Below are 13,524 nucleotides of genomic sequence, written 5' to 3' on the forward strand. Positions count from 1 at the left end.
CAGGGTGGTGGGGGGTGGTGGATAGAAACCAGATGCCTAGGGGGTTTATACTGGAAGGACCAGAGCCGCAGCCTCTACCCGCCCCTGCCACATGGCGCCTCTGCCTGGCTGCCCCACCCCCTGGGAGGCTGGGCTGAGGGAGGCCTGCGAGGGTGGAGGCAGGTCCTTGGTCAGGGCTCCCAGTTGTTGACCCCAGCCTCTGGGGGCACTGGGAAGGAGGCGGGGGTCTGGGCCCAGGAATAGCAAGGCCTCAGCTGGGCTGCAGGACTATCTTAAACAAGGGTGTGGAAGAAGTCAGAACCCAGGGTCCTGAGGGAGGCAGCTGGGGGCTTCAGGCAGCCCCTCTGCCCGGCTTTGGCGCAGACTCTTGGGAGGGGGCGCTGTGTCCAGGGACTCTCCTACTGGGGTCGGCACATCAGGGGCCCTGGCTCACATCTTGCTGGGAACCCTGCTCCTTCCTTGTCCTTCCCTAGCACCCCTGCTCCTTCCCAGGTAGGATTAGGAATCCAGATCCCCAAAGGAAGTGGTGAAGGCTGACCATCCCTGCCCCCATCTCCTCTCCTCAACCCCCCACCTCCTTTCATCCTGCCTCCTTTTCCCCTTTAGTTTCTTCCTTTCCTCCCCAACCCCTCTCTCACCTGCCATCTCTTCTCTGGAGTCTAGACTTTGCTCCTCTGCCTCAGTTGCCTGCCTGATCTGAAAGCGTCTGGCTTTCTGCTGGCGGTGCAGTAATTCCTCCAAAGCTTCCCCTTTTCCTCCCCAACTTCTGAGCCCGCTCGCGTGGGCGCCCAGAAATCCATCTGACACCTCAGGCTCAGAAGCACCCCCCACCAGAGGGAGACTTCGAGGTCATGGGACACCCCACCACGGGCACTTCCTCTTGGGCAGACGGGTGGGGTGGCCCGTGTAATCGTCAGACACAATTATGCACTATTTATACTCCATCCCTGCCCCCCACCTGCCTGGCCGTTTTGACCCTCTGCCTCCGCTGGCCCTGACCAGGCGTCCGGCTGTTTTCCCTGTCCTGTCCTTCTGAAGCCACTGTCTCCTCATCTTTGTTCCTCTGGGCCTATTTCTTTTCCTTTTTTTTCATTTTTTCTGCTCTCTGTCTTTTTTTAAGCCACATACTGGTCTTCTGTTTTCCTCTCTTCTCTCCCTGTTATATCCCTCGCTTCTCTTCTGATTTTCTTGGATTGTTTCATTTGCGCTGTATGCCTCTCAGTCTTTCTGTGTTTCTTCTTTTGCTCCTTTTCCTGGGAGACTGGTGTCTGCCAGTCACCCTGGTTCCCTAACCCTCTCCTCAAAAGTTGGGCCCCCAGGCTTCCTTGGGGGAAATTAAATCATGGGGCTGGAATCCCGAACTGCTCCCCCTACCCCCACCCCCGCCCCCTCCTCCCCTGAACTTTGATCCTGCCCGCTGGTTAAACTGCAGTTAACCCTCCCTGGACGTCCAGCTGCTCCGGCCCGCTTCCCACCTTTGCCTTGAGGAGCTGATCTGGGAGAGTAAAAGGAGCCCGGAAGTGGGCACCCAGGAAGAGAAAGTGAGGGGACTGGTTGGGGAGTGAGGGAAGGGGTTGCGGGGGAAGGACCAGGCTCCATTCCTCTGATGGGCAGGGCCGAGAGCAGGAGAGGGGTGTGTTGGGGAAGAACTTGCAAAACAACCCCAGCTGGCTGGGCGCCTCTGTGGGAGAGATGCTGGCTCTACCACTTGGCTGCCCGGTCCTCTCTCTCCCATAAACTTACCTTAGGGCCCAGGTTTCAGTTAATAGACTTTTTGAATTTCCCTCTTCCAACTGGTTGACTTTCTTTTCTTCCCCATTTTGATGAGAAGTCAAAGTTGGGAAGTCCTGCCTAAGCTCTAACTTCGATTCTTCCTTCTGCAGAGGTAACTGATGCATGACAATGAGAAGGGGAACCAGGCGCTCCCTCCTGGAAAGCATGATCCCTCATGAGAAGATCATGAGTGAGCACTTTGATCACTGCATCAAAGGATGGAGATTTGATGTGTGGCCAAGAAGGGCCCAGGGATGGTAACCGGCAAGGAACAATGGAGGCTAGGGCCTCCCTTTGGGGGGGCTAATCCAAAGAGGCTAGGCTCAGGCTTGGATGAGTTGACCCAATGACCTCCTGCCCTTACCCTCACTCCTGCCTGCCTTAAATTTTCTCAGAACCAGAAGATCTAGCTTCTGCCCCACAAAGTGAGGCAGGCCTAGGTGCCACTTCCCAAGAGTGAAAAAGTCAGGCATTGGGAGGAAGATTGGCGAGCCCCAAACCTGTGCCAAGCTCTCCCCCACCTCCAGGCCTTGCTCTGGAACCTACCTCAGTGACCCTAAAAGCCTGGGCAGCGGAAGCCTCCACCTCAGTGCCCACTCCCCCTCCTGGCTTTCACAACACACGTACACACTGCACTCCTGATCTCGAGGTGGGTGACTGGGGAAGCAAGCATCTCTGTGGTCAGCTCGGGTGTGTGTGTGGCTTGTGTGCCTCCAGCCATGTCGCTGTGATCATTTGTGTGAGTTCATCTCCGTTCACTCACCACGGTGGTGGCTGTGCCTGGGTGCATAGCACTGTGCGTGTGGGCACACGTATCATCCTGTCTGTCCATGAGCGTGTGTGTCAGTGTGCTCCAGTCTCTCTGTGTGAGTGTCGTCCCCAATCCCCCATCCCCCCCCCCCCCCCCCGATCTCTAATTAGTGGTTTGGGGTTTGTTCCTTTTCCCTCCTGTTCCTTCCCTCAGCGGCAGCAGCGGCGGCGGCAGCAGCGGCGGCAGCAGAAGCAGCAGCAGCAGCCCCGCCGCCCGCCGACCAGCAGCCAGGACTCTGGAGTCAAAGGAGGATTCTAGGATCAGAGCCTGAGTGGCAACAGGAGTGGAGCTGGCCTAGGAGAGGAGCGAAGCCCTCCCAGGACCCTCAGGCGACCCCTTGCCAGCACTCCCAGTGCCAGACCTCCAGGGAGGAGAGACCCAGGACACCCAGCCCCAGATCCCCCAGGTACAGGACACTGGGGAGCTGTGTCTGGGAGGGGTTCCCACAGATGCTGATGGGATCGCTGGGGGCAGGGTGTGGGACACCTGGGCCCGCCGTCCCTCCGCTTTGCCCTCAGCGCCCCCCAGCACACCCTGACAACTTGCCCTGTCCCTATCCGCTCCTGCTTCCAGCCCTTCTCTGGGAGCCCCGTTTCTCCTCTCCCGCCCAGATCCCTTCTTTGGGGAGCTCAGCAACTGGAGCAGGAAATGTGGACCCTCTGCCTCCCTCTCTCGCCCTGCTCATTGGATCCGGAGCCTTCTCCGCTGGGAAAGCTGTAATTAGAGGGTGGATCCCTACAGACAGAGAGCAGCCCCCCCCAGCCCCTACCCCCAGTCCCTTCTAACTTTAGATCTCTTCTCTCCCATTCTCCCATTCTCCCTCCCTCTCCCTCTCCCTCTGTCTCCGGCTCAGCTCTCTCCATCTGCCTGGCTCCTTGGGACCCGTTCCCCAGCCTCAGGATGGCGTCCTCCCTGCTTGAGGTAACTGCCCCCTCCGACCCCCAGGACACCAGCCATGATCTTCATGGTCCTAATTCCTGTCCACTTCCCACCTCCCAACTCACACAGACAGTTGCCGTGGTGCTTGTCACTTCCAGGGGTCAGAGGAGTGAGGAGCAGGGGGCAGGAGAGGGGAGGAGAGAGCAGGGCCAGGGGTCAGAGAATAGTCACAGGAGGATGAGAGGGGATTAGCTTAGAAGGCATGGACCCCTAAGGTCAGCCAAGCACACCAACTCTGAGGAGTGGAAAAGGGAGCAGAAAGGAGTGGGGGGCAGCGGAGAGAGGAGTGGGAGACAGATAAGCTGGTAGCAGACGGGGGGAGAGAAAGAAGGCCAGAGGACTGGCTGAGTGAGCACAGAGTAGCAGTGAGTACACGGTTCCTTGGGGGTCCCGGCTCTCGGGACTCAGCCTAGGCAGTGTCCCGTCTGGTTTGTAGGTGGGGAGGGGGCTGGGCTTCTGGGCTCGTAGGAGAGGAGGTGGGCAATGAGAGAAGGGAGAGGGCAGTTCCTGCATGTGGGGGGCTGACCAGAGGAACTGGGCCCAGGCCTGAGAGGCAACCAAGGAGGAGGGCCAGGGTCTGAGGCCGCCTGCCCGGCTCACAAATATTTAGCTTTCAGCCAAAGACAAACTCGGCTCTATTTTGGGAGTGGGAGGCTCCAGGGCGGACTGAGCCACTTCCCCTCCAGGCCGGGACCCCAGCATCCCTTGCCTCTGGCACTGGGGATGGAGGGAACTAGGGTACCATGGGGGTCAGGGGTTGGGGGCTTGAGAAATGTCTGACTCTGCCGGGGCTTCTGGGAGACTCATGGCACATAGTTGGAAAGGGGGACTCAGGGCCACTCAGCCTGTTTGAATGTCCTGAGTTCTCCTAGCTTCTGGGTCTCTGACTCTGTGTCTCTGTCACCACCTCTGCTTTCTGGGTCCCTCCGCAGGAATTTGGGACCACAGAGCCCTCCCCAAAGATCAACTCCCAGCAGTAGCCTTGACCTTCTGTATTCCTGGGCGCCTCTGAAGGCCCCATCTCTGCTCCCGGTGCACTAGCTCAGGTCCAAGGGGTGATGGGCCAGACAGGAAGCCGACTCATGCAGCCTGCAGGAGAGGTGTGTGTGAGATAGACTGGGAGTCTTTTTTAACACCTGTGTTCACTGGCCTGCATGTAAGTGGCAGAATGTAAAGCCGCACACCCGCACGCGTGGCTGGCTTTGTGAGAGCACAGGGGTGTGTGTGTATAAGCTGGGGCACCTGAGTGTCTGTTAGTCCAAGTGGGGAATGTTGTGTGGAAGTCTGGTGGATAGCGAGTTTGTGACTGAGTCTGAGGGAATGGCATGCAAGGCAATGGGGTGGACACCATAACCCAGTCAGGGGGCCTCAGGTGCTGTGCTCTACCCGCTGCTGCCAGGAGGCAGATCGCTCACCCCCAGGACACTCTCAGTTGAACCATATCATTGAAACACTGGGGTTGGTCTTGAGGAAGCTGGAGGACTAAGGTGCATGGAAATCCTGGGTCCACCCAAGGCAGGGGCAGTGTCAGTGGGCATGGGCTTCATGTCAGAGTTGCCAGCGTGGCACTGGTGCCTGCAGGAGCGGCTGGGCCAAAGGCCTGTTGAAAAGACACGGGATTTGGGTAGCACTTGGCAAGAGGAGTGTGTCATGGAAACTGGGCTTTCATGTCCCTCACTCCCCGTGAGCTGGAGATGCCCCCAACACCAAGGCTTCTAGCCTCTGTCTCTTTCACCTATTCTGGGGGGCGCCTGGGCCCTCAACCTTCTTCTCCCGCCCCCATCCGGAAGTCCTCTTTGGCAGTGGGAAGAACTTGGGGTTTCAGAGAGGAGAGCTTGATGGAAGGCTCACCTGGGCTGAGTGAGATGCAGAGGAACAGGGTGGAGGGAGAAATGGGAGTGGGGGCTAGCTGGGGATGGACACTTGGAAGGTGGGAAAACTAAGCAACTTGGGAGGAGGTGGAGAGTGGAGAAGTGGAAACTGCGACCTTGGGTGTCCAGAACCTACGGCCAGTCAACGCTCAGATGTCCAGTGAACATTCCCGTGGGAGGTCAGCGGAAAGAGGGGGCTCTCCTCCCTGTGTGAGTGAGAGAGCTGGGACAGCTCCTTGTCTTGTTCCTTCTCCACAGGCTCTCCCTTCAGTACCTGAAGCCTGTTTTCTTGTGGTTGTCATTGTTTTCAATGGATGGTGGGTGGAAGTGAGAGGAAAAGCGACTGGAAGGTGGACTCCTGGGCCCCCGGTGTGAGGTCGTGGACGAGTATTTAGAATCTTTAACCAGGACCCTCTCCCCAGTTCTCAGAAGAGCCCAAGCAGCAAGAGAAGGAAACCGAGGCTGTGGTGAAACTTAGCCAGGTGCCCAGCTCTTGGCCTCCAGGAACTCCAGAACCGTCTGAGTGGTCTGGCGCCTTGCTCCCCCTTCCCTGCCCTCAGGGGCCCTGGGGGCCTCCGCTCCCCAGTGCTGGGGTCTCCCGTTGGCCTGGGGCTGCTGGCCTTCTTTCACCCCTCCTTCCCTCCCCACGGCTGGGTGGGGTCCCTGGGCTTGGCTGAGGCCCCTGTGGCCACAGTGTGAGGGCCGGGCGGGGGGGGGACGGCGTCGGCGTTTTTAAAAATAAACCGACCGCAGGGAAACCAACGGAGCCGGGCCGGGCAGGCAGAGGGGGAGGGGGTGGTCAGGGGGAGAAGGAGGGAGGAGTGGCCTGGTCTGGGGGTTTTCTGGGGCCCAGCGCCCTGGGGATTTTCTCTTAGGTAGGAAATCTGCCTTCCTCCTCCCCCTCCCCCTTTTCTTTTTTCTCCCTCCTTTCTTTTCCTCTGTTTTCCTGTGCCTTCCTTGCCCAGTCTCTTTCCATCACCTCTCTGTCTTTGTTTATTTTGCTTTCTTCTCTCTCCGTCCCTTTTGTCGTTTTTTTTGCTTTCTTCTCTTTTGGGTCCCTGCCCATTTCTGCCCCTGAGGGCCAGCTGCCCCTCTGTTTTCACTTTCCCCCCTGGGGGCTTTTACGTCAGCTCTTCACTCTGCAGGGTCCTCTGCTCCAGGTGTCTCTGGGTCTCTGCCTCTCTCCTTTGAACTCCACGTCTTTACCTCTCCTTTCTGCTAGGCTTTGCCTCCTGCCCCATCAGCTACCCTGCCTTACCTACCCTCTGCTTGGGAGATGAGAGGCTCCGGGGAAATCCTGGCTGGGCAGGATGCAGGGCTTTTGCCAGATTTGAGGACGCTTTCAGTGGCTCAAATTTGGGAGTCCATGGGGTCAACAGGACCTCAGAGAGAGGTAACTAGACAGGGGGAGCAGCAGGTTTGCATTTGCGGAACAGTGCAAGACTGGCGACTGCACACACCCCTCACTGCAACCTTTAGACCCCAGATCTACCTCTAGGATCGGTGTCACGGGCACATACAGCACATACCACGTGCTAGGAGCTAGCAGGCAGGTCTGGGAACCCTGGATTCTCGGGTTCTTTTTCAGTTTTTGAGGGCCCCAGTCAAGGAACTGTACGGGGTCAGCTTTTGAGGGCATCTTTTTTTTTTGGTGGGATTCTCAGTAATGGAAGCCTATCTATGCCAGCCTGGGATCCGGGAGGGCATCCATCGCCCAGGAGGGTGTCCCAAGTCTGACTCAGGGAGGGGTACCATGAGTTCCTGAGAGATGGTGATCTCAGAGTGGTCTGGCCTTGTAGCAGCAGCACGATGGGCACGAAGGGCATTGTGTGTGTTTCTAAAAGACTCCCATGCCCCGTATCTACATGCATCTTCCTTCACTCCCTGCGCTGGAGGGGTGAAGAGAGACGAGCTCTGTGGCCTCTGTGTGTTAGGGTACGCTGAGGCATGGGGGTGTGTGGCTGTGAGCTGGTATCTTAGCCACCCCAGTTCCCTGCCCTGCAGGGGCATGAGGACTTCAGCTCTCCCAGCCCTCCCAAAGGGGTACCAGCTGGCTCCATAAAGCAGGAGGTGCCCAATGCCCGCTTGAAAGACATTCTTGCCTCAGCCACAGTCCTGGCTTGGCGGCAGCCCTGTTCCCTCTCAATGTCCCAGTGTCTCTGCCCTCACTTCCTCTTGCTCCCCAGCCCCAGGGTCCCTGCCAAGAGAAAGAGATTCCTTACCAAGGACATGAGGACGCCGCTTCGGGGAGACCAGGCCACTGCCTTAGTCAGGAGACCAAGCAGAGACAGGAAGTGAATAAGGGGTCAAGCTGGGAAAATCTGGAACGCGGGGACCTACAGTCCGCTACGACTTCACCTTCTTCCCAGGCTGCCTTTTCAGCCTCATCTTTCCTCTCCAAGTCCCCGACCACGGCCTCTGCTCCCAACCCGCTTCCAGGGGTCAGGATCTCTAATTCTCACTGCACCCAAGTGCTGCCTCTATCCCCAGCTCTTCTCATGGCTATTTAAGAAGCGTCTCCCGTTCCTCAGAGGCCCTTACACACACCCCCAGCACCACAGGGAGCTCTGCTTCCTGCCTGCTGGGTTGGGTGTTAGGCCGCTGTCTTGGTCCTTTGCTCTTTTTCCAGACTCCATCTGAGCTCTGCCCTGGGCCCCAGTCCTCAGTGCCGCCCCTCACCACCTCTGATTCCCCATCCTCTTCAACTCTTCCTTGACCCCCTTCTTCTGTTGTCCAAGCCTCTGGGGTGCACGGTCCTTCTGCGCGCGTCCTCCTCTGCCCCTAAACATTGCTTCCCTCTCTCCACAGGAGGAAGCTCATTATGGCTCCAGTCCCCTGGCCATGCTGACAGCGGCGTGCAGCAAATTTGGTGGCTCCAGCCCTCTGCGGGACTCAGCGACACTGGGCAAAGCAGGCACAAAGAAGCCATACTCTCTGGGCAGTGACCTTTCGGCCCCCAAAACCATGGGCGATGCCTACCCAGCCCCCTTTTCAAGCACCAATGGGCTCCTCTCACCTGCAGGCAGTCCTCCAGCACCCACCTCGGGCTATGCCAATGACTACCCTCCCTTTTCCCACTCATTCCCTGGGCCCACGGGCACCCAGGACCCTGGGCTACTAGTGCCCAAGGGGCACAGCTCTTCTGACTGCCTGCCCAGTGTCTACACCTCTCTGGACATGGCACACCCCTATGGCTCCTGGTACAAGGCAGGCATCCACGCAGGCATCTCACCGGGCCCTGGCAATGCTCCTACTCCTTGGTGGGACATGCACCCTGGGGGCAACTGGCTAGGTGGCGGGCAGGGCCAGGGTGATGGGCTGCAAGGGACACTACCCGCAGGCCCTGCTCAGCCTCCACTGAACCCCCAGCTGCCCACCTACCCGTCCGACTTTGCCCCCCTTAATCCTGCCCCCTACCCAGCTCCCCACCTCCTGCAGCCAGGCCCCCAGCATGTCTTGCCCCAAGATGTCTATAAACCCAAGGCGGTGGGCAACAGTGGGCAGCTGGAGGGGAGTGGTGGAGCCAAACCCCCTCGGGGTGCAGGCACAGGGGGCAGTGCTGGCTACGGGGGCAGTGGAGCAGGGCGCTCGTCCTGCGACTGCCCCAACTGCCAGGAGCTAGAGCGCCTGGGCGCCGCGGCGGCCGGGCTGCGGAAGAAGCCGATCCACAGCTGCCACATTCCGGGCTGCGGCAAAGTGTATGGCAAGGCCTCCCATCTGAAGGCCCACTTGCGCTGGCACACGGGCGAGAGGCCCTTCGTCTGCAACTGGCTCTTCTGCGGCAAGAGGTTCACCCGTTCGGACGAGCTGGAGCGCCACGTGCGCACTCACACCCGGGAGAAGAAGTTCACCTGCCTGCTCTGCTCCAAGCGCTTTACCCGAAGCGACCACCTGAGCAAACACCAACGCACCCACGGCGAGCCAGGCCCAGGACCCCCACCCAGCGGCCCCAAGGAGCTGGGGGAGGGCCGCAGCGGCGGGGAAGAAGAGGCCAGTCAGACGCCCCGACCTCCGGCCTCACCGGCACCCGCAGAAAAAGTCCCTGAAGGCAGCCCAGAGCAGAGCAACCTGCTGGAGATCTGAGCCGAGTGGAGGTTTCCAGCCCCTGGGCTGCCTTGCCAGTTTCTCCTGGCTCTGTGGACCACTGCTTGCCCCTCACTCCCTTTGCCCCATGCATGCTGCCCTTTGGGACTCGCTCCATCTCTCCCCCCATCATTCTGGGCCTGGGTATCTCCTCGCATGCCTCCTCCTCTCACTTCCTCCCCCTTGCCATGGGCCCCTTCTACAAACTCTCATCTTAGGCCCTCACCTCTTGCCTGATTTCTGCTCTCAGGGCTTCTGAAGCTCTTTCCTCGCCACTGCTCAGTTTCTCTCTCCTCTGCTCTTACCACACCAACTCATTTTCTCTCCATTTGGGCTCCCAACACTTTATTTCTCCATCTCACTAACTCCTTGACATGCATCTTTTCTGCTTCCCAAGCTTATTTACCACTATCCCTTAGCTTCCACCACTATCCCTTAGCTTCCAGGCTCCAGTCTCCTCAGTGGACTTCGTAGTCCATTGCCTTCCATGCTCCAGAGCATTTTTCCTTTTTACAAACACAATGATGATGATAATTTATTGCCCCCTGGTGGCCTCTTCATTAGGGACCAGAGTTGGGGGATTGGGGTAAGTGACCTGGCAGGGAGCAGGGTACCAAGAGGGGGGCAGACCAGTGGGGATCTGATCCCAAAGATGGGGTGACCCCAGGGTCAGGGAGGCTGCCCCCAGGCCTGTATATTTAACCCCTATGTTCCAAGAGAAATGAATAGTAATAATAATAATTCTATTTATCTAAGTTATGATGACAGGTCAGGTAGGGTGAGCTGGGGAGGGAAGCGGGTCCATTTCTGCTCTGGAAATTTTAGCCAAATGCATCCCTGTCTAGAAAAAGTGATAGTGAGATCTTGTTAATAGAATTTCTATCATCAGGGTCTCAGTTAATGGTGTTTCTCGTAATGGAATCTCTGCTAATAGGGTTGATTAGCTAGATCTCTGTTAAAAGAGTTAATGGGGTATCTCACAATTAGGGGATCCCTAATATTTCCAGCCCCGGCCAGAAGCTGTGAAACCTCAAGTCCTATGGAGGGGAGGACTGGAATGTACCCCAGCTCCCTTGACCCCAGAGCAGGTTCTTCCACTGCCCCTCCCCTGACACCATGACCCCATCAGGCTAATTCCTTGTTGCCATGGTAACAGAGAGCTTGCAGCTGCCATCTTAGACATGCTCTTTGGGGAAGCCCACCTAACCGGAGGAGGACACTGGTTTGGAGGTGTCTCTCTAGAAGAATAGGTGGGGAAGGCTTTCTCTGGGATCAGATCAAGAAAATCAAGTATTTATTGAGTGCCTACTCTGTGCAAGGCACTGTGCTAGGCTGGTGCCTAGAAGCCATGAGAAAGAAGAATTTATAGAGCTAGGAGGACAGAGGTTCCCAAGCTGACTTGGGGGTGCGTCCACAGGCCCCCAACCTGGGACTTCCGATGCTCCCAACTCCACCTCCAGTGACTTTTAAAGCCGCTTCGTGCCTTTGAATGCCTTTCCTGTGACTTTGGATCCTCCTTTTCTATCTCTTGCTCCCTCAAGGCCCCAAGTTAAAGGTTTAAAGCCGCCGGAGCTTGGGGAGAGGGTAATATTGTGGAAGGGAAGGGATCATGCCCTCATGGAGTCTTTTTTTTTTTTTTTTAATTTAATAAATAAAAAATTCGATTTAAAATTTTGTCCTGGTGAGAAAAGAGGAAGAGGAGGGGAGAAGAGTGAGCCACAGGATTTCTGGTTGGCAAACTGGGGAGTCCCCGCGGGCATTGTCGTGCCTGTTTGCACGTTACGCCCGGGATAGAATACTTCGGCGGCTCGGCCCTAAGGCGGAGGTCAGTTTTTGACCGCCCAGCCCAGAGCTCTCTGCGGAGTTGGGAAGGCGAAGAGGTTTTCTTCACCCGGCTCTTTCTCGGGCTTGGCACCAGCGGACACGGCCTGGACAGCAGCCGGGCGGCGCGCCGGCCCCGCGATCGCCGTGCGGACTACGGCGCGGCCCGGGCCGGGCGAGGTGCGGCTACCGCGGGTGGACCCGCCTGGCACGTAACCCGCCCCCGGCCCCGGGCCTGCAATCAGTCGTGCCCGCCACGGACTCAGCGGAGGAACAAAAGCCACTCTGTCGCGGCCAGACCCCAGCCACAATAGGGCTTTGTGCGGCCTCCGCCCCCTACGGCTCCCCCGCCGGGCGGAGGGGCGCACGAGCCGCTCCCCCAGCCTGGGCCCGACTGCGGGCGGCGCCCCCGTCCGCCGGTGCCCCTTGCGGGCTCGGGAGAGGCGCTCCGCGCTAGAGCGGGGGAGGGGTCGGTGGGTCCCAAGCGGTACTCGGGCTGCCGGTCCCCTCCCCACCCCGCCCCCGTCCAGGTGCGAAATCTCCTGCCCTTGGGCGGGGCTCCGGGCTTCAAAGGCGCTTTGAAGAAGGATCCGAGTTCCGAGGACCCTCCGGCCGGCCGGGGGCCGCGGCGGAAGAGCGGCTGAGAGGGGCGGGGGACGCCTGGGCGCGGGGCTGCGAGAGTGGGCGGCCCGAAGTGGACCCCCGGGCTCGGCGCCCACCCCGCGGGGCCGGCTCCTCGGGACCCCCCAGGGCCTGGCCCTCTCGCCTCCCGGCCTCCGCCTGTCCGGTGCCAGCTCCCGCCCGCCGCAGTCTCGCGGTCCTCCCCTCCCCGGTCCCTCGGCTCCTTTCATCTTCCTTAGACTCCGCTTGGGGTTTTGCTGGTTTCTGGGAGATAAAAACCGCCTCAAATAGCGGCGGCGCGCTGCCAGGACAAACAGGGCCGGGCGGGCCATGTGCGCCTGGTTACCGGCCCCGGGCCGGGGCGCCGGGCTTCGGCGCGCCCAGGAAGGGGCGGCGGGCCGAGGTCCAGGCACCCCGGCTCCCAAGATGCCTCCCGCCTCCCAAAGTGGGGGGCCCCATTTTAGAAGTTTCGGGCAGTGGCCAGGACGCTGCCTCGGTTTCCCGCCCAGGTCGTAGGGAGGGGCCCCGGTGGAGACTGCCCGCCGAGCGCTCTGAGCCCCTGGGGCGGTGGGTCACAGTCACTGTGTCGCCAGGGCCGCCGCGCCCCCTGGTGAAGTTAGTGGGGAGTGCGCTAGGCCTGGACTTCAGCCTCCCAAGAATCTGCAAATTGTGAAAAACCATTCAGCAAACCTTAAATAAGCTGTATGGGGGAGGCGGTTGTGGAGTATGAAGACACAGAGCACTGTTCCTTCTCTCCAGGTCACATTACAGGGTAAGAGGCAGGCACCTAACTGATAATTATAACACAGTCTGTTGGTGAAAATCAGGCTTCATTCAAGGGAGGGTGGAAGTCATAGTCCCAGGCTGTAGTGAGTTCTTGGGGTATCTGGGGTTGGATGATACAAACAAAAAATTTGTGGGTGGCTTCTCACTGCTCTCCACCAGTCTGTCAGGGTCACGGACTCCCACTTTTCCCTCAAACCTGTCCTGCTTCCCCGTCTCAAGGAGAGCTTTCCCAGCCAATTTCTCCAAACTATCCCCAGTTTTAAGAATCTGCTCTTTAAGTTTTCTGTGACTTCCCAAGTGACAGTGAACTAATTAAATGGGGGGAGGGGCTACTCAAAGAGTTGTCTGTGCAGTATCACCTGCGGGCTTTTTGGAACTACAAGTTCAGAGCTCCACCCCAGAATTTGCATTTTAACAAGATCCTCAGATGATTCCTCTGTCCATTAACATTTTGGAGCCCCTGGTTTTCTGACCCGGGAATAACTCTTGGGGGAACTTTTCATGTAGAAAGGAGGGGCAGATATAGAATCCAAGAATGTTAAACCAGAATGCCTCCTATAGTATCCAATGAGACTGGCTGCTCTTGGGAATGGGGAACTGTATGCCTTATACAGTTCTGGGTCCCCAGAGCTTGGTCCTTGGAATTGCTCATTAACATCTGTTAAATGAATGAACCAATGCCCAAGGTCACCTAGTTCATGGCAGAGTTAGGGCTATTCATCTCCAATATCTGCTTAGCACTTTACAGTTTATTAAATGGCTTTGTTTCCATTACTTTGTATGGGAAACAGCCATGTATAATAGTTAGGACACTGCAAG

The 13,524-nt window shown here is 58.2% G+C and overlaps 1 protein-coding gene across 3 annotated transcripts; it reads left to right on the top strand.

The window, feature by feature from the left end:
* Positions 1–2,776: 2,776 nt before the first annotated feature.
* On the top strand, positions 2,777–11,141 carry SP7 (Sp7 transcription factor). Of its 3 annotated transcripts, XM_032644249.1 has the most exons (3): positions 2,777–2,990; positions 3,438–3,505; positions 8,203–11,141. In XM_032644249.1, the coding sequence occupies exons 2-3, from the start codon at positions 3,485–3,487 to the stop codon at positions 9,475–9,477; spliced, it is 1,296 nt and encodes a 431-aa protein (XP_032500140.1). In that variant the 5' UTR covers positions 2,777–2,990; positions 3,438–3,484; the 3' UTR covers positions 9,478–11,141. The 3 variants fall into 3 exon arrangements, with proteins under 3 accessions (XP_032500140.1, XP_032500138.1, XP_032500139.1); XM_032644247.1 differs by lacking the exon at positions 3,438–3,505; XM_032644248.1 differs by lacking the exons at positions 2,777–2,990; positions 3,438–3,505 and adding an exon at positions 5,814–5,876.
* The last annotated feature ends 2,383 nt before the right edge of the window (positions 11,142–13,524 follow it).

The sequence above is a fragment of the Phocoena sinus genome, chromosome 10 (assembly GCF_008692025.1).
Source record: "Phocoena sinus isolate mPhoSin1 chromosome 10, mPhoSin1.pri, whole genome shotgun sequence".
Classification (NCBI taxonomy): domain Eukaryota; kingdom Metazoa; phylum Chordata; class Mammalia; order Artiodactyla; family Phocoenidae; genus Phocoena; species Phocoena sinus.